The sequence below is a fragment of the Balaenoptera borealis genome (genome assembly GCF_965194805.1).
Source record: "Balaenoptera borealis genome assembly, chromosome: 18".
Classification (NCBI taxonomy): Eukaryota; Metazoa; Chordata; class Mammalia; order Artiodactyla; family Balaenopteridae; genus Balaenoptera; species Balaenoptera borealis.
Window position 1 is genome coordinate 70313592 of NC_138877.1, and position 19426 is coordinate 70333017.

Consider the following 19426-nt stretch of genomic DNA (forward strand, 5'->3'; position numbering starts at 1 on the left):
TTGTCTGGCAGACATATGTACAAAGACAGATAACCTCAATCCAATCAGACATTAAAATGATTTCTAAAGTGAAAACCTGGGATGTTTATGTTATGTTTATCAATGCCCTCCTTCTCAAAGGTCCCCAAGTTCCAAGTACTGTCTTTCCAGCCAGATGAAAAAACCAAAAGCTCTGTTTAGTTTATTCATCTTTTAGATGTTGCTTTCTGCTTAATGCTTTATCCTCTTGCCCTAAAAAGTTTCAGGCTTGACAAATGCATGAAGGGGATTATTTGTGTATTGGGTAGAACTCACTACCCTATGGTTCCTTTTTCTCTAGGATCTTGGCCACTTAAATCCAGGCTGCCTTAGAAGGCTTTGACTTATATATTGATGTCTTGCTAGTCAAAAATTATTTCTGAGGCTAGAGACAAAACGGAGATAGGACTTTCAGGTGCCATAGGAGTTTGTTGAAAAATAATGTCAGAATAAAATACCTTTTAAAGAAGTAGCATTACTTAGTACAGAAACCATAAGTTATCTGAAATATATTGTTGGCAGAGCAAAAAAGGAAGTAGACATTCATATTGAGGGAGAAACAGATTAGCTGTGAAAAAATGGTATATTACTTTCAGTTATATAAAATTATAATATGTGGTTCTATTTGTGGAAGCCTTTTACTCTTCAAGTTATACATTTATTATTTTTTTTCTTAAAGTTTAAACACTGTGCCACAAACAAATATCACAGTGGTACTTAGGAAATCCAAACAGTAATACTTAAAAAAATATATATCTGTTTTGGTGTCTTTAAAGTTACTTATTAAGTAGGTATTCCCAATTTTGAAAATTTTAAAATAGAAAGGTTTAGTTATTTTCTAAGATTATAGAGCATATAAGTGGTGGATATTAAATTCTATCTTAGGTCTTTCTGAATCCAGAGCACAAACTCTTAACTCTTATCAAAGACTGCCTTCTTGGCTTCAATTCCTTCAGTGATGGAAGCTTACTCCCTACCACGGCAGCACATTCCGTAATGGACTACTCTGATGTGTATAATGTTATTTATTACAGTATATTAAACTCTGTGTCCCTGTAACTCTTACCTATTAATCCTGAATATGTTAACTGTGCTATAAAATGACAAAGTTAAAGCAAGTTCACTATAGCCTTAAATTTTAAGTTTATTGAATTTCTGACATTTTTGACTACATGATTCCCAGGCTCTGCATATATTTGACACTGCTTTATTGAAAAAAATTGGCTTAAATCCTGAATATGACGTTAAAGGATATTTTCCAAAAGTGAATGTAAAACATGTGGCTAAGTGTATACATAATTATTGATAAGACTTTATTTTTTAAAAAACATTTAGCTGCGTAGATAAATTATGTTTAGAATTTTACTTGCATATTTTTAAAATTTAAAATATTTTTATTTTGAAATACTTTTGATCTTAGAAGACTGAAGAATAGTACAAAGAACTTTTTTTACATGAACCATTTGAGGATAAGTTGCTCACATGGAGTTACAATAGCTTCAAATTTAAATGTACATATACTCATATATTCTGATATATGTATACACTTACATATATACTCAATGTTCTTTCTAATGTTTTATGATTTGGGAAAACGAATATTGGTAGATTCAGAAATAAAGAATAATTAAAAGATAAGTTATCAGTAGAAAATATTGCTTTATGGTATATTTTTCCTTTATTTTAAAAGATTAGCTTGTTGTTGATGGAAATGTATTATTTATTGTTAGATGGATTTCATTGTTCAATTTGTAAAGTAAATTCTCTAATTATCCCTGATGTGGGAAGAAAGTCCACAGTTGTTTCAAATCAGTTTAATTATCACTCCTGAAATGTGTATTAAGGAAGTGATATATTCACTCACACTTTTGAATTTTTTAAAGTAACAAAACCAAGCAAGAATTTAAAAGTGATTAAGGCCTGATTCTACCTTATCCCTCTTTTGCCCAAATATAGTTTATCGTCAAGAAACTTTCTATAGAAACGTTTCTCTGTATCAGCTCTTTTACTGGTGAATGGCATTTGTTGTCTGTGTATATCTTTGACATTTGTCCCATAGAGTCTTTCATGGTGAATTACAATTGCATGTGTTTATTTATGACCTATGGAATCAATAATTCAATACCAGGCATAGACCTGGATGTGATAGGATTTTTGTTTGCAGAATCCCAAAACCTTGTTTCTGAAGCAAGGTACTGCCCACTGGCCAGTCAATGGGTTTACCAGCTACAAAGAATGAAATTCTTATTCTAATTTATATTGACTCATTCAGGATGGGCCACATTGATTAATTACTTAAGCTCCACATTTCCAACCTCATTCTTTCTCTGATTTTTTTAACCTTGGGTCTATCACATAGTTTCTGAGTTATATTGGTAAACAAGTATGATATTGCTACCTAATTTATAAAATTTTTGTTAGAAATAAATGAATCGAGTAATTTTAGTTATTGTAATAGAAACTAATCTTAAGGTTGAAATAATGAGATACTCTTACTTAGAGGTCTAATAGACTTCCTCTGTGAAGTTCTGCTCAATACCTTGGAAAACCTTTAGAGAAAAGTGAAGCCTGCTACTCCCATATCCCAGTTTCAATTTTAGACACTCTAAGGGCAAACAACAGAAAATTATATCAGTACAACATTTGCTTAAATGTCTTATTTCCTCACAAAGGTCTGTGATTTATTACTTTAATCCTTGTATACTAAGAAAACACAAACAGAAGGATTGACATTTATCCCTGTTTTAAAAAAGTTACAAGCATCTCTTCCTTGGCTAGCAAATGTAGTGTCAAAGTGTGGCTTGAATTATAAGAAGACTCACTGCTCATTTTGAAATGGAAGGTGAAAGTTGCCTCTTCACTTTCAAATGTCTGATGGAAGATTACTTTATTCTCACACACAAAATATTTGTACTTAGATGAAATGGTACAGAATATTATAGTTCTGAAGTGTTTAATTCCTTCTCATAGAAATTTCAAGGGAACTTCGGATGCATTTGGCAGGAGCTTTTCCTAGTACAATCAGGTTGCTATGGTAAACCTATTATTTTAGGCAAAGGAGGACTGTGTTAGTAAAGTGCTAATCTCTTTTCTGTTTTATGTGAGCCTCTAATTACTCTCCAAATATTGAGCATGTACTGCAAGCGTGGTTTTGCCCTTTTAAAAAGTGGAAGAAAATAAGGTTGTAGAGAGTGTACCTTCTGTTCCCAGGCTAGCAGGTGCATTTGATGATACAGTGTTCTTCTTAAATAATCTCATTCTGGATCAGGAAATACAGTTGGTTTATTTTTTTAGAGAAATAGAATCAGAAAGTAAAGGAATGGATTTTATGTGAGTTACTGAAATTCAAGCCTCCCAATATGTTTTTTTAATTATAAAAATATAAATAATAACATCTATTATTTATGGACCACTTACTATGTGTCAGGTCCTGTCCTATGTACTTGATATGCATGATAATATTTAGCCTAACCAAAACCTTATGTGATCAGTGTTATTATTATTCCCATCCGGTAGCCATGATAAATGAGGTTTAACTTAGTCTTCCAAAGAATCACATTTAACATTGGATGTGCCAGGATTAAAATCCAGGTTTATTTAAAATCAGAGCCCATTCTTTTAACTGAATCTTATGTTAAAATTTATTTTCTTTCTTCTTTGCCTGATTAACATTTAACAAACACTTTAAGACTCATTCCGAATTCACCTTTTCCAGGAACCTTCTGTAACCCTATAGGGTGTGTGTGCTCATGTACTTTACCTGTATTCCCTCTACTATTAAAAGTTTTTAAATGGCTTTCTTAATTTTATATCTTCAGTATAAACTAGATGAGCTATAAACTATGCTTTTTTGTCCATGTTCTGACTTAAACTTTTACTGTATTTTGTAGAAGTGTCAAATTTGAAATGCTTAAGTAAAATCTGTTTTAATCAGAACTTCTACGTATCTGCTTTACTTCATTACCCTTCTTTGCTAGTGTATAAGAGCCTTTAAATACAATTCATAGGGATTGCAATCCATTATAAAAGTATGTCTTTGGACTAACTTCTTGTATGTCCTTAAAGGTTAAATTTATTAAAATTTAACTGGAGTGGGCAGACTCAGTGTAAATTTCAGTTAAGTTTTGGTTGGATGATATTGATGATGTTGACTGAATTAATTTCTTTTCAAACAGTTATTTCCATCCTTTTCATCCTTTTCCTGGATTGTCTTTTTAAAAATTACTTGGTTTATTTGCATTTTTGAATATATCTTTCTTTAGATTTTCCTCTCAATTTGTTATATGAAAGAGTACTTGCTAGTGCTAGACCTGCAAACTTCCATTATCCTTCATTTTTACTTATCAGAATATTAATTTGATAATCATCTGAGAATCCACAGTTACATCTCCATAACATTAAACTAATCATTGAAATAATACCATTTAGTAAATAAAGGAGAGTAGACTAATTTCTTATTTTTTTTCTTTCTGAATTTATTTTTATTTTATTTTTTTAAGTATTTTATTTTATTTTCACATCTTTATTGAAGTATAAATGCTTTACAATGTTTTGTTAGTTTCTGCTGCACAACAAAGTGAATCAGCTATATGTATACATATATCCCCATATCCCCTCCCTCTTGAGCCTCCCTTCCACCCTCCCTGTCCCACCCCTCTAGGTCATCACAGAGCACCGAGCTGACCTCCCTGTGCTATGCAGCAGCTTCCCACTAGCCATCCGTTTTACATTTGGTAGTGTATATATGTCAGTGCTACTCTCTCACTTCATGCCAGCTTCCCCTTCCCCCCATGTGCCCTCAAGTCTGTTCTGTACATCTGCGTCTTTATTCCTGCCCTGCCACTAGGTTCATCAGTACCGCTTTTTAAAATTCCATATATGTGCGTTAGCATACGGTATTTGTTTTTCTCTTTCTGACTTACTTCACTCTGTATGACGGATTCTAGGTCCATCCACCTCACTACAAATAACTCAGTTTCGTTCCTTTTTATGGCTAATATTCCATTGTATATATGTGCCACATCTTCTTTATCCATTCATCTGCCGATGGACATTTAGGATGCTTCCATGTCCTGGCTATTGTAAATAGTGCCACAGTGAACATTGTGGTAAATGTATCTTTTTGAATTATGGTTTTCTCTGGGTATATGCCCAGTACTGGGATTGCTGGGTCATATGGTAGTTCTATTTTTAGTTTTTTAAGGAACCTCCATACTGTTCTCCATAGTGGCTGTATCAATTTACATTCCCACCAACAGTGCAGGAGGGTTCCCTTTTCTCCACACCCTCTCCAGCATTTATTGTTTGTAGATTTTTTGGTGATGGCCATTCTGACCGGAGTGAGGTGATACCTCATTGTGGTTTTGATTTGCATTTCTCTAATGGTTAGTAATGTTGAGCATCTTTTCATGTGTTTGTTGGCCATCTGTATATCTTCTTTGGAGAAATGTCTATTTAGGTCTTCTGCCCATTTTTGGATTGGGTTGTTTGTTTTTGTTTTGTTTTTGATATTGAGCTGCATGAGCTGCTTGTATATTTTGGAGATTAATCCTTTGTCAGTTGTTTCGTTTGCAGATATTTTCTCCCATTCTGAGGCTTGTGTTTGCTACTACCTCAACAGAGAACTTTGCTGGCTGCTAACAGGTTACAAATCAGCCTGGACCGTAAATAGATCACTATTTATGGTAGGGTTCAGACATGTATTTATTTAGTATAAAGTGTGCATTCACTGATTTACTAATGGTGTGAACCAAGTACTATGGGATCAGAGAGAAGGAACAAATCCTCCAGGTGACCAAACAGGGATGGCAAGCAAGGGTTTATAGAGTATTTCAGATTTAAGCTGGCTATTGAACACTAGGTCAAATTTTATAGAGAAAGTTGTAGAGTGCATGGCAGAGAGAAGAAATGGAGCACAAAAACAAAGTCTCTGAACATGAGTGCACTGTGAAGGTTGGGTATAAGCTTAGGAAGGTGAGTTGGGTCTTGTGTAGAAAGCCCTGTTGAGAAATTTGATCTCTGCCTTAAAGTTCATGTGGGACCATCATGGGAAGGGGAGTTACATCATCATAGCTATGTTTTAAGAAGTAGATTTTATGAAATTTGAAATTGAAAGGAGAAGAATGGTTAATTAAAAGAAGGAAGGAATCAAGTATGTCATCAAGTTTTTTCAAGACTCAGTGACAGATTAAATGAATAGCGACCTTCTCTGGGATAAAAGAATCCAGGAAAAGGAGTAAGTTTGTGAATAAAGGTGATGAATTGGCTGTGGAACGTGTTTCATTGATGTCACTGTGGAAAACACAAACGAAGGTGTTCAGGTGATTGGAAATGCCTGTGCATTCCAGGGAGAAACGTCTTATTCTAAATTCAAGTTCTTCCATTAAAGCTCATGCTTTGTGTCAATGTTAGCAAACTATTTACATGTGATTATTATTTAGTGCATCTGTTCAATAAATATTGGTTTAAACATTATGAGGACACAGGAGAAGTGCAGTTAATTCTGGTGTTTTTGTGAAGATGAGTGATTAGGAGGGTGCAAGTGTCATGGATTTGGTGGAGTTTACTTTGGATCTTAAAGGATGAGCGGAAATTTACCTGGCAGGTCTATGTCCTGGTAGTGAATGGAGTGAAGTTGTGAACTGAGACAGCAAAATAATGCCCTTTAAAATGTGGACCGCATGAAGAATTTACCCTTCTTTGTCTTTCTATCTGTGACAAATTAGCCTTTCTTGATGCTTAATGCTTTGCCATCCCATCAGAATCTACTGTATCCTATAAACTAAATTAGAGCTACATACATGAAGTTAATTCAGCTAATATTTGCCTTAACATATTTTTAAAACACGAACAGATACATGGCCTAAAAAATGAATTGCAAAATGGTTAATTATTGTCTGATATTTTAAACAGATGCTTGAATTACAATCTATCAGGAAAAAAAAGGTACCTAGGACCATATATTAACACTTTACTATCCAACTGTATAAAAGGGGGGGGGGGATAAATTGGGAGATAAGGAGAAATAGAAGACCCTATCCAGAATGAAAACAGTGAAATGGAGATATTTAAACACATATGCCAGTAGTTAGTTCATCCTTTTCAAAGAAGTCAATAATACATATTCAGGAAACTTCCTGTATGCCTCAAAATGCTAATAAAATGGTCAGCATAAATACATATGCCCTCAAACTTAAAAAGTGTTGTTTTCTTGGTAACTGGGAGTGGATTACCTGTCCGGAATGATGTGGCTGAAGTTTCCCACATCTGTCCACCATGGACTAGTTAACCATACAGGGCCACGCTGCTGATGGTCCTATATTTTGCCTCTCTCCACAATCTGGATCGTTTTTATCCTTCACACATCTACCTATGAGAGAACCAGCGTGTTTATGCACAGCAGGAGATTAACCAGGGCTCAGAAAACCTGGGTTCTAGCACCCACACTGCTGATGTCTACTTTGCTGGCCTTAAGCACGTCATTTAGCCTCAGCATACTTGAGTTTTCTCATCTATTAAATAAACTGCAGAAAGTCATGGATCCTCCTGACATTTTATAACAAATAAACACGTGCTGGTATATTTTTCCAGGGAGAGATCTGGGGTCAGAGGTCTTGACTGCGTACAACAGAAACCGAGGTCATTAACTGGGATGAAAAATCATTTTATTAGAAGAGTTTAGGCTCAGAACACAAGCTTGGACACTCAGCTCACGCAGCACCGCAGCGAAGCAAGGCACTGCCGAGAACCGGCCAAGGCAGCCATCACTTTTGAACTTCAGCCTCTGTGTGCCGAGCTCTACTACCCCTGGAAGCTCACTGCTATGCCGTTACGCTTGGCATTCTGCCACAGGCCTGTGCCTTGCTTTCCCCCTCATGAATCCAAGCCCCGGCCAAGAGCGTCTGGCGTGTCTCTGTTCTGTCTGCCAGTCCGTAGGAAGAGGGGGTATCATTGGGGAAAGAAGAGGGGCTCTGACTCCTGCTGAACTTGGCACTGCCTCCAAGTTGGAGGAGCGATGGGTTGAAGGGTGGCCAGAACAACATTATCTATTGCCATATCTTTCACTGGATTCTCAAAGGGATCCTAACCCCGCCACTTCTGCCACAAAAGATTATGAGTCACTGCATTAGATTATCTTTAATTACAGCTCTGAAATTATATGATTCTAAATACTAATTTTTCTTTCTTCCATCATATCCCGGCGTAGAATTTCTTTAACGAGATACAAATGCAGCAACAGAATGACTAACAACATTGCTGGGTCAGCCCTGAAGTATCTTATGATCGTTTCAGTGGGTGTGTAATTATGATGGTTGGGATAATGAGAGAGAGTAGCAGATGTCTCGGAGTAGTCACTCAGCTGAATTTCTAGCAAACCGGTACCGATTCCTCAGAAAAAAGAAATGTACTTTCTCATACAGCCTCCTGGTGCTGCATTATGAGTATATTAAGATACAATATGGCTTAATGTTTAGATGCACAAACTTTAAGTGTAATGAGAATGGATATAAATTTTGAACTGGTTCACCAGGGAGAGTAACTTGGCCTCGGTATGTCTCCATTTCCTGTTTAGTAAAATGATAGTGATAATGGTAGTCAATGTGTGGTATTATGAAAACAGAATGACAGAATTGAAGAAATTATAGTGTTTGAGGCATAGTTACAGCTCCAGAAATAATGACAAAAGACATGAAGATAAATAGTTAAGAAATCCCCAAACTATGAACCAAACTCATTCCAAAACATGTTTATACTTTTCAACTTTAAGTCAAGGATAATAAGATATTTAGGACATGCACTCGGACATGTGTTCCATGTTGAAATGACTTCTGTGAACTCAAAAGTTGATGCCAAATCATCACTAAAATATCAGGTTGAAATGTACCTATGAACATATTTTTTTTCTGATGTGGCAGACAGACCCACGCTAAAAATATTTTTTAAATGACCACATTATAGCAAATTATGTCAAAATATATAAAATTGACTCAGTTATGTTAAATGGTCTCATCATAAGTGGAATATGAAATACCCAGAGAGTTTAATAGTTGAATTATTCTTCAAAAATGAATGAAACAGAAAGTGGAAAGTAGAAGATGGGAACGACATGAGCCAGGAGTTGTCACTTCAGCTCCCACCAACCTCCTTGGCATTTGTGCTTGACCTTCAGCTTAACCTTAGGGAGGTAGGAAAAGGTATTTGCTGAGCTCTTATCAGCCACAGACTAGAACTGGTCCAGGAAGTCTAATAGGATGCTTGCTTCCTTTCAAAGCCTTCCTGATTCTGTGAGCATCCTACTGAGTGCACTGTGCCTTTGTGTTTTGCAGGGAAGTGTGAGTGCGGCGAATGCACTTGCTACCCTCCGGGAGGCGGCAAAGTATATGGCAAGACGTGTGAGTGTGACGATCGCCGCTGCGAAGACTTGGACGGCGTGGTCTGTGGAGGTGAGCAATTCTCACAGCCCTCTGTTCCCTACGTGCAGCCTGCTTCACCTGCCTTTCTTATCCTACTTCTCCTTTTTTTAAAAAAATTTCTGTTAAAAAGAAGATAAACAAAAAGCAATACACAATTAGACCTAAGAGCAATATACCGTTAGGTTGGTAAGGACCTTGGACTCTTGATTTAGTCCGCGTGTATGTATGTGAAAGGATAAAGCATGCTGTCGATAAAAGATGGTGGAGACTAAACCAAGTCCTCTGAAGACAGTGAAAGGGTTTGCTTCAACCAAACAGTTTACAGTTTTGATTACTGATAAAAACGGATCGGGGAAGTAAGTATCACCTGGGACTTGGAAAATAAAGCAGTAAGACTATATTCCAAGTTAATTACACAATCACAAGAGATATACACTCAGTTTCCATGATGGCTCTGAGACCCCAAAACGAGCTTACTGAAGTAAAAAACAGCGCAAAGGAAGAATGAGGCAGATGGAGGGTCGTCACGAAGGTTAACACAGCAGAAAGGAGAGTCCCAGGGGTAGAATGTTGCCAGTGTCCACCTGAGCTTCATCCAGGGGCGGGAAAGGGGGTCACCATGGCTCTAGTTCAGTCTTGCAAAGCTCCGTATTGTAGAGAGGGTGCATGCCGATTGCGGTTCCTTCCAGGTTTCCAGGACGATTGAGGTGAACTGGACGTGGAATCACACTGAAAGAATATAACTCTATCTCTTTAAGATAATTATCATAATGCAATTGGGCACTGTTATTGGGGAAAAAGCCCACACATGTACATACAAGTGATGGAAGGCTGGCACACCACCCATCTCTATCATCTCTCTGACTTCCATGTATATCTATCTAGCTACTCTCTCTCTAACCAACTATAAAACACTTGGAATTTGATCAAAAATATTTTCTTCTTTCCTTTCTCTGTGAGCCAAGGGAAAAGGCCCTTTTTAATAACTGTTGGGCCGGGTGGTTTATCTCTCGCAATTCCCATGACAGACATCCTCACAGATTGTTCCTGCTTTTCTCATTTCACAAATGGAAAAGTGAGTGAGGTTTGAGGTGTCAATGTCCCCATCACTGAAAAGTGCCAGACTCAGGGTTGGAGCTGTGGAGTTCAGTTCACAGATCTCTCTCTAAACCACAATTTCCCCCAGAGTGATATCCCACTGTTTTGACTTTATGTCAATATTATTTTTAGTTTAGATTCTCTTTTCACTCGTGTTAGTTATCAGACATATCTAAACAGATTATAGTCCTTTTTATTGTTGTTGTTAAGTACTTGACATTTTACAAACCTGTCATATCTACATATCCATTAAATGACCAGCCCCCCCACTTCCCCCAGCGAATCTCTCTTTCTATCTTTGGGGAGGAAACCAAAGATGAAGGCACATCTATATATCTGCTTGTTAGAAGAGATCAAATGTTTACTAGGCAAGTGAGAAAGCATCTCACAAAGTGATAATTTTTTAGACTAATTCTTGACTCTGCATGTCTACACTCTGGATTTGTCCATCTACACAGAGTCCTCTGTGTCCAAGGGGGACCTGACTCCCATTAGCCAAACTGGTAAAAGACCAATGTACAAACCAGAACACCAATTACTTGATATACAATCAGAAATATAATTGCCCCAGAGACTAGAATTTTTTTTGTAGAGAAACTCTGTGAGAAGTAAGAATCTGAGATAAGGATTTGGATGCAAGTCCTTGGAAAGGGGAAGGAGTTTCTGGTAGGAGAGTGGGGAAAGTGTGGCATGGAGGAGGGGCAGCCGATTAAGACTGTGCTGTCAACCCAGTTACTGCTGTGGTCAACTGGAGCTTCATCCCAGCACAGAGGATGGAACTCTAGGAGCCCGAGTAAAACACACAATTCTTACATCATCAGTCATTGGTTGAGGATTGCTTCTAGGAGACGTTAACTGCCAGGCCACATCCAGCATGCCTCGCAGGTACAGGATCAGAGCGGGCTTCTGCGGCTGGAGGAAACCTCGGGGCAGAGAACCCCAGGGGGTGCCAAGTGAAAGTCATCATAACAAAAAGGATGACGTTGCTAGGGGACCCCTGCAGCTGCCAGAATACACGTGCGAAAGGACCACAACTCTCACGCCGGGTGGTCTATCCTCTCTGGATAGTGCAGATTCTCATTCTTTAGCACTGTCTAGATTTTCCTACCGTACAATCCATCCTCTCTTTGATTGGATACAGGATGTGGCACAGTAGACTAGGCAGTAGCTGGAGACAGGCTAATATATCTTATCCTCCTGGTAGAGCCTTGGCTACGATTTGGGAGATCCTTCCTCGCACATTTAGAGATTAATTCTTACATGGTTGATCTTCCCAAATATAGATGATATCAGAACATAATTATCAGAGCACAAACGTGTTTTCAAGGTTGGGAAAAACTTTGCTGCTTCTCCTGTGTCAGCTAGCAGCCAACAAATATTAGTACAATAGTAATCAGATAAGCATAGCATCTTTGATCACTATAATTGGATGGATTCTCTTGGTGTTTCTTCTTAAATTTTAGCAACCAGCTCTAGGAAATCACCTATGCATTTTAATTTCATATTTTAGATTGTATTAAAGACATTTTACTGACCGAAAGATCTTGGAACACTTTTCAAGTAGGTAAAGGAAACACATCTTGGAAATTTTTCTTGAAAATATTTTGTGTTGTTATTCTTAAATTTCACTTGGACATTCAAATAATGTCCTTGAGAGATTTGGGGTTAAGATAATACCAGTAATTTCTTTTCTTTTTTTTTTTTTTTGGCTGCATTGGGTCTTCGTTGCTGTGCGCGGGCTTTCCCTAGTTGTGACAAGCGGGGGCTACCTTTCGATGCGGTGCATGGGCTTCTCATTGCGGTGGCTTCTCTTTGTTGAGGAGCATGGGCTCTAGGCGCGTGGGCTTCACTAGTTGTGGCATGCAGGCTCAGTAGTTGTGGCTCGTGGGCTCTAGAGCGCAGGCTCAGTAGTTGCGGTGCATGGGTTTAGCTGCTCCGCGGCATGTGGGACCTTCCCGGATCAGGGCTTGAACCCATGTCCCCTGCATTGGCAGGTGGATTCTTACCACTGCGCCACCAGGGAAGTCCAATACCAATAATTTAAAAGATTGTCTGTAGGTAACAACGATTGGCTTCACTTACCTTCTCCTGCTTCATCTGAGCTCTGCAGCACAGTTGACAGCCTGGAGCCTTAAATTCTGCCACAGGTTCTGCACTAGGGCCTATGCACACATCTGTACACATTCCAGTGTGTAGATTTTTGTGACTCTTTACTCTGATGGTCAGTCCTATTGCTTGGAGGGGGATAGTTCCAGGAAGGAGAGGGAGAGATGTCCCCTTCAGTGGTCAGCTCATGTGTATCTGAAGTGACATGTAGCTAGAAAAGCTGCACATAGTTTACAGTCCACACTGATACTCTGTTAGTGTTCCTCAACAAGATAAGTCTAGTCTTGGTATTCATGCTGGCTGTGGTCTATAAAGTTGTCTTGAACAGGGATTTGGCAAATACTGACTCACTGCTCCTGAGGGAAATACGGGGCTCGCTAGTTTCCTGCCTCTGTTTGCAGCATTTTTATGAAGCAATCAATACATAACCTTGTTTTATGTGTGTGTCTCTGTAAAGACATATTGTGTCATATGTAGTTGATTTATTAACATTGAACTCGGCCAACAGCCCTATAACTCACGCCTGAATGAAGATTATTTGGCTCACAGATTTTCTCCGTAAGGCACATCGCAGCCTTTTTTTGCACTTAGGGGCACTGGATAGCACTTCAGCACTATACTTGGGGGCCATCTAAAAACATTGAAATCACCAACAAAAAGCACAAAAATGCAAAATGTACAGCACCAAGTATATTGGGAAAAGGACACTTGTTTACAGTGTAAGAGCTGAACAAAGAAGGCAGAGTGTGACCTTCTTTGATCTTCGCTGGGAATGTGAACCTCAGGCAACTCAATTTTTTCACCGTTCAGCCCATGTTCTCAAATGACCTGGAAAGCTTCTCGAGTGTTGATTTCAGGGATAGAAATAAATTTTAGAGAGTAGGCAAGTTACCAATTACGAAATCTTCGAATAGTGAAAATCAACTGTAATTCATGTTCTCACTGGAAACATCACCTCCCACATGAGTTTTGCACTTGGCCTCCAGTTATGATTTAAGACAGTTAATCAAGGTACTGTGATTTTTAATTCCTCTATTTTCTGAGCACTGTTTTATGGAAGGAACTATTTGAGCCTTGGCTATTATAGCCTTGAATTTCATTTATGTCTCAGCTGTTCTCTGGACAGAAATTACAAGAAACATGCCATTAATTAACAAGTTTGAACGTACAGTAATTTCATTGTTAAAGTATATGACATAGTAAACCTGCTGATAAGGGGATCACAAGTTCCTTTCACGAACGTTTATGTAAATGTACTTAACTATTTAGAAATGTAAATTGCAGTATAGTACAGTAGTTAAGACTACAGGCATGAGGCTTTCTTGGTTCCAACCTTGGCTCTGCCACTTACTCCCCATATGACCTGAGGCAATTTACATAACCCCCATTTCTCACCTATAAAAGATGATTATAATATATCTCTTGTAGGGTTATTGTGAGATTAAGTGAGTTAATGTGTATAAAGCACTTAGCACATGTGTCATATGTATATACATTAGACATTATTATCATTAGGGTTATATACATATAGAGAGAATGAAAGACATAACCACTCAGGTGGAATTTTATGCTGTGGATTCCAGTAAACTCTATGTGACACAGAACAGAGCTCCACATTTGCTTGTTAATTCCTTTTGTAACCACAGTTTATTCAGAACTGTGACTGTCTTGTCTTCAATTTTGGATGGCATAGATGAATTCTCCTGTCTGTTCTTTTTGCATAATGCAGTTTTTATCCTCACACTTGACACTGAACTACCAAATCAAAGGGGCCATATGCATCTCAGAAGTATTTTTAGTGGCTCTTACTCAGCAGGGCACCTTCCATGGGGAAGCTTCTCATGGGTTTGCAAGCAGGGAGGAGCACGGGTAAGAAGACACTGGCCATTAGGGCTTGAGTAAGAGCATGCATCGCCAAAGTTTCTATATTTCTCAGTCTATCTAAAAATATCCATTATCATAAGAACATCTCTTCTTATTTAATAATATCCTATCATGTAATAATTAGATCAGCAAATACGCATTGCATACTTACTCCGTGTAAAGGCCCGCACTGCCCCTCAAACACAAGCATGTCCTTAAATATTTTTGATCTCCTTGATGCCTTTACCTCTGACCTGTATGTCTGCATTCCTCATGGTTCAATCTTCAACCCATGGAAACTTGCTCTGTCTCCCAGCATTCTGTATAACCGACTCCCTGTGGTTTTTCGTAATTCTTAGTTACCCAAATCTGGGGTGCCGTTCAGGTCTCATTCTACGTGACCGCTTTTCAGCATAGAGCTGTGGTTACTCTACTCAGAATCCCCCTTGACATGGTCTCCTGGGCCTCAGAAACACCTTCCCCCTGTTTCTTCTCTCACTTCTCTCATAACCACTTGATCTTTTTTTCTTGCTCATCTCTCAGAGCTTACCAATAAATCTCAGCATTTCCCTAGAAATGGCCTTTGCATGTCTTTTCTGCTCACTGTTTACTGTCCTCGAGTAATCTCCGCTTCTTTCTTCCTCTTTTGTCTTGAGGTCAGGGTCTGCCAAGATGATTTCTTAGCATCATTCCCTCCTGGCTTCATACTCTTCAAATTCGAATTAAATATTTCCAATGTGGAAATTCTCCACATTCTGCATGGTTGAAACTGAAGTAATCGTTTATTTTTTTCTTTAATTCAAGAAATATTTGTTGAGCTCCAGCTCAAACCGCTCAAAAACTGTTTGCCAGCCCTGGAGATTCAGTGGTAAATCTATTGGAGTTGATGATTATGCTTGAAGGGTGACATAGAGAAAGGAAGGATAATGAGGTGGATGGTCTGAAAGGAGAAGCACTAGTTCAATGGAAACATACATGATAGGGGATTTGACATAGACTGGAGGCTACGGAAGGCTTCGCTAATGCCTTCATATCTGGTAGAAACGATATGATGCATGACATATGCTTGACATGTATTAATCAGCTAAGCATCATGACCACCATACTTGGTAATTGAATGCATAGAATGTAGCCAGGTGAGGGGAGATGGGTGCGACCCAGGAGTCACAGAACAAAGTGTGCCAAGGCATATGCGGGAAGGGAGGGTGACATGTTCAAGGGATTTTTGAGAACTGGAGAGAAACCCTGTGTGATAGGAGATGAGAATGCAAAGGGGAGCAGGTTATGACAGATTTTGTCAACTGTGTTAATGATTTGCGGCTTTACTCAAGCGATGATCGGAAGCCATACAAGGGGTTTACACAAGACAATAGCGTTATCATCCTGTTTAAAAAGTACCTCTGGCTGCCAGGTGAAGTTTGGATTGCTGGAAGGAGTGTGTATTTTTGGGGTTGGTGGGTGAACGTGGATTTAGGAGATGAGTCCTGGTGAGAGATGAAGGTGGTTTAGCTAGATGGAGGATGGTAAAGATGGAAAAACTTGGATGTATTGGAGACAGTATTAGAAATAATATGGACAACAGGCTAACAAAACCCTTTACCTTGCTGCAAGAGACTCTGACCCTCTGTTAACCTCCTCACTCCAGCTCCCTGGAAACAGATGAAGATGGTACATGCCAATGTTACCAGGCAACATTGCTCATGGTAATGTGACCTGTGATCGATAAATTTCAACTAGATTGGGAGGGATTGTGAATGAACTATGAATGTCTTATGGGAATGCCATGGTTTTTGGCTTCCATGAGTGCTGTGACTCTGCCACCAGGCACGTCCCTTGCGGGTTTTCTGGAAGCTATGCTTAAGGAATAATTAGAAGAGATTTTGGGCTCCTGTGGGGCATAAGACTTCTAAGCCAGAGAAGCCTCAACATCTGTGCGATACGGAGTTCATTGAAGTGTCCACCTCCAAAACAGGACAAAAAAATACATCTGTTTTAGATTTCTTGATTCACCATCTACAGAATGTTTTGGAAGGAAGTTGGCATCATACGAATCAGCAGTTCTGTGCCTTGAGGAAGGAATAGCAGCTACTTTGTTCAAAGCATTGGGTCTCCCCATCACGTGGCAGCCAGTGGGGAACGAATCTCACTACTAGGGGTGTGTGAAACAGATTACCATCATCCCTCTGGTGTAGCTTCTGGGAACAAAATTGACATCACTAATTTGGGTAATTTTCTCAGTTCACTGCCAGACACCGAGCCATAGTGTCTGTGGCCTTTCACCTGGAGGGACGGACAAGAAGCACATATCTAATGTGTGGCCAGAGATCAAACTGTGGGTCCCTGGCTCCAAAGCAGGGACTCCCTGAGCACTTTAGCAAACAAGGAATAAGTAAAACCAAAACTAACTGTAAACCTACCTAATCAGCGGGCTCATGAGAACCAAGAGCCAATGATGTTTATCCACCTTCCCAACAATCACACTGAAAGCGATTAAACCAATTCTGGGAGGCTGGTGTAAATGAGCAACTGTACCTGAAGCTGAATGTAAGCAATTACATAATTTTAAGCAGTTCAGTTTTGATTACACCAAAATTACAACCTGAAAATGAGGGTCATGACAGTGACGGGCAAAGAGAAAGTCAATAGGAAGTAAGGCCATGCCTCACTTACTTACTGGTAAGTCATGTTCAATGATCATAGACCACATGTGGATCTTCTCAAAACATCCCTATTAACAGTAAAAATTTTATGTGACCTACAAATGCATGGATTTCTTAAATCAGATGTCACTACTGAAAAAAAAACACACTTCGTCCAGAGAGGTAGTCCCTGAGATGTATTCATTTTTAGGGTACTTGATTTTAAGATTTCATAAGGAAAATATATCTACATGTTGGCTCATGTGTGTTTAATTGTTTTGAACTAATAGAAGCTAAACCAGAGATCTCCCTCCTGTACTCCATATGCCCAGGTTGAGACTAAGAAGTGGACTGCTTATTGCTTTTCCTTTGTCCTCTCTGCTCCTGAAATGAGACTAGGAGTCCAATTTAAGAAACAAGAAGGGATAATGAAGAACCACCTCTTAACTATACAGTCAGTTCACATTTCATTTCTTCAGGGAGTTCTTTGGTTTGTAGCTGCAATTTGAAGAAGATCAGGCAGCCTGAGATTATGAGTGCAGTGACCACTACCCCCCTCCCAGGCATTGCTGGAACTCTCACACTGAGGAAGGTTCAGACCACTCACTCAGGCCACGCCTTTCTTAGCTGGACAATGTGGGTAGCAGTGTGTTTATCTCCAAATTACATCTTAAAATCACAAACCTCTTTCCTGAGTTTGTAAGTGTACCAGTGTTGGGATGCACCCTGCAGGCCTATAAGCTTTGTAGTTGCCCAACCTGGAGACTGAAGAAAGAGACATCAATCGTTTATCGGACAGGAGATCTTACAAGTCTGCAGCAAAAGATCCTGGAGCGACACCGCACCGTTTATGGCAGACAGCAGGACATGGCAGCAATCTTTGCTACTCCAGGGAGGAGGAGGGTGCCATTTATGGGGGGAACTGATGTCAGGTTGGCTCATCAGTTACCAGGGCAACCAGTGGCTGGGGCAAGGGGCAAGTACATAAACAGTATGTTTATTAAGCCTATAATTGAGAGGATTGGGTAGTCAAGTGAGTGAAGCAGGGACTGGTCGAGCAGGGGATGTACAGAGAGCAGGGGAGCAGCCATCTTGAAGGGCCTCACCACGCAACCAGTTAGGACTGTGTTCAGCTACAAGCCTGAGATTGTCACTTCAGGGATGGATGGATGGTGAGGTGACTACCTGAGAGCCGTCAGAGTCCCACACACCTTCTCTCTTCATTTCCTCTCTGCCCTTCGAGTATGACTTCTGTCGTCACACTCCTTGAAAATCTCCCGTTGTGTTCATCTTCCAGGAAAGAAGAAAGGGAAAATAGGACAAAGGACAAAGGGCAAAGGATAACATGATAGCTGAGTCTGTCCCATTTTCTTTGGAAGACAATAGCTTTCCTGGAAACCTCATCTAAGAGATTTTCTCTTATATCTCACTTATTAGCGCTAAGTCCTAGGGGCACCTCTAGGTCAAAAGGAGCCTGAGTAATCAAATATTTTCCAGATGAACTATTATCACCTCTCTGAAAAAAATGAGGCTTCTCTTAGTATTAACAAGGGGAAAAGAGTATTGGGCAGGCAATATGTAGTATCTGATGCAATTAGATACCTTCATGTGTCAGTTTCCTAATTGAGAACCGTCGCTGCAGTGTATTGAGGAAGTGTGTCTCAGAGCCCATGGATTCATTGGAAATGTCATTGTCTAGAGCATCACTGTTCAATAGAATTTTCAAAGATGATAGGAATGTTCCACATCTGCCTTATTCAATACAGTAGCCACTGGCCACATATGGCTGTTGAACACTTGAAATGTGACTAGTGCAACTGAGAAACTGAATTTTAAATTTTACTGAATGTTAATAAATTTAAATAGTCACATTGACTAGTGATTACTACATTGGACAACACTTATCCAGAGCATTCTTGGTGAATATTTTGGGGTGGGGGAAGGGAAGAGAATAGGAAGAAAAATTTCTGTTGCTCGGGGGGAGTGCCAGATGCCAGGAGGTAAGTATCTGGGAGAGGATGAATGGCACTGGAAATGAAAATTGAATGGAAAATTCTCACCTGTATGAAGAGTTGGGAAGTCACGTGAAGGCAGATTTAGTGGACTTCAAATGATTCATTAGGCTGGTTCTCTCTACAGGTTCATTCTTGAATGATCTATCATACACTTATTATACACAGATAACCTCACTGTGGATTCTACCACCAAGCAGAGATGTTGTTCTCACTGAATGGTGTATATAGATGATTCTCCCAGTTCTGCTAACCCTGGGTGTTCCACTCATAGGCC

General features: G+C 39.2%; 1 protein-coding gene across 1 annotated transcript in view; it reads left to right on the forward strand.

Moving 5' to 3' along the window:
• The window catches only part of ITGBL1 (integrin subunit beta like 1), a 207251-nt gene that overhangs the window by 173255 nt on the left and 14570 nt on the right, over nucleotides 1-19426 (forward strand). The window contains exon 8 of the mRNA XM_082366137.1: nucleotides 9345-9461. Within this exon, the coding sequence (XP_082222263.1) occupies nucleotides 9345-9461 (117 nt within the window). The remainder of the gene's footprint in view (nucleotides 1-9344; nucleotides 9462-19426) is intronic.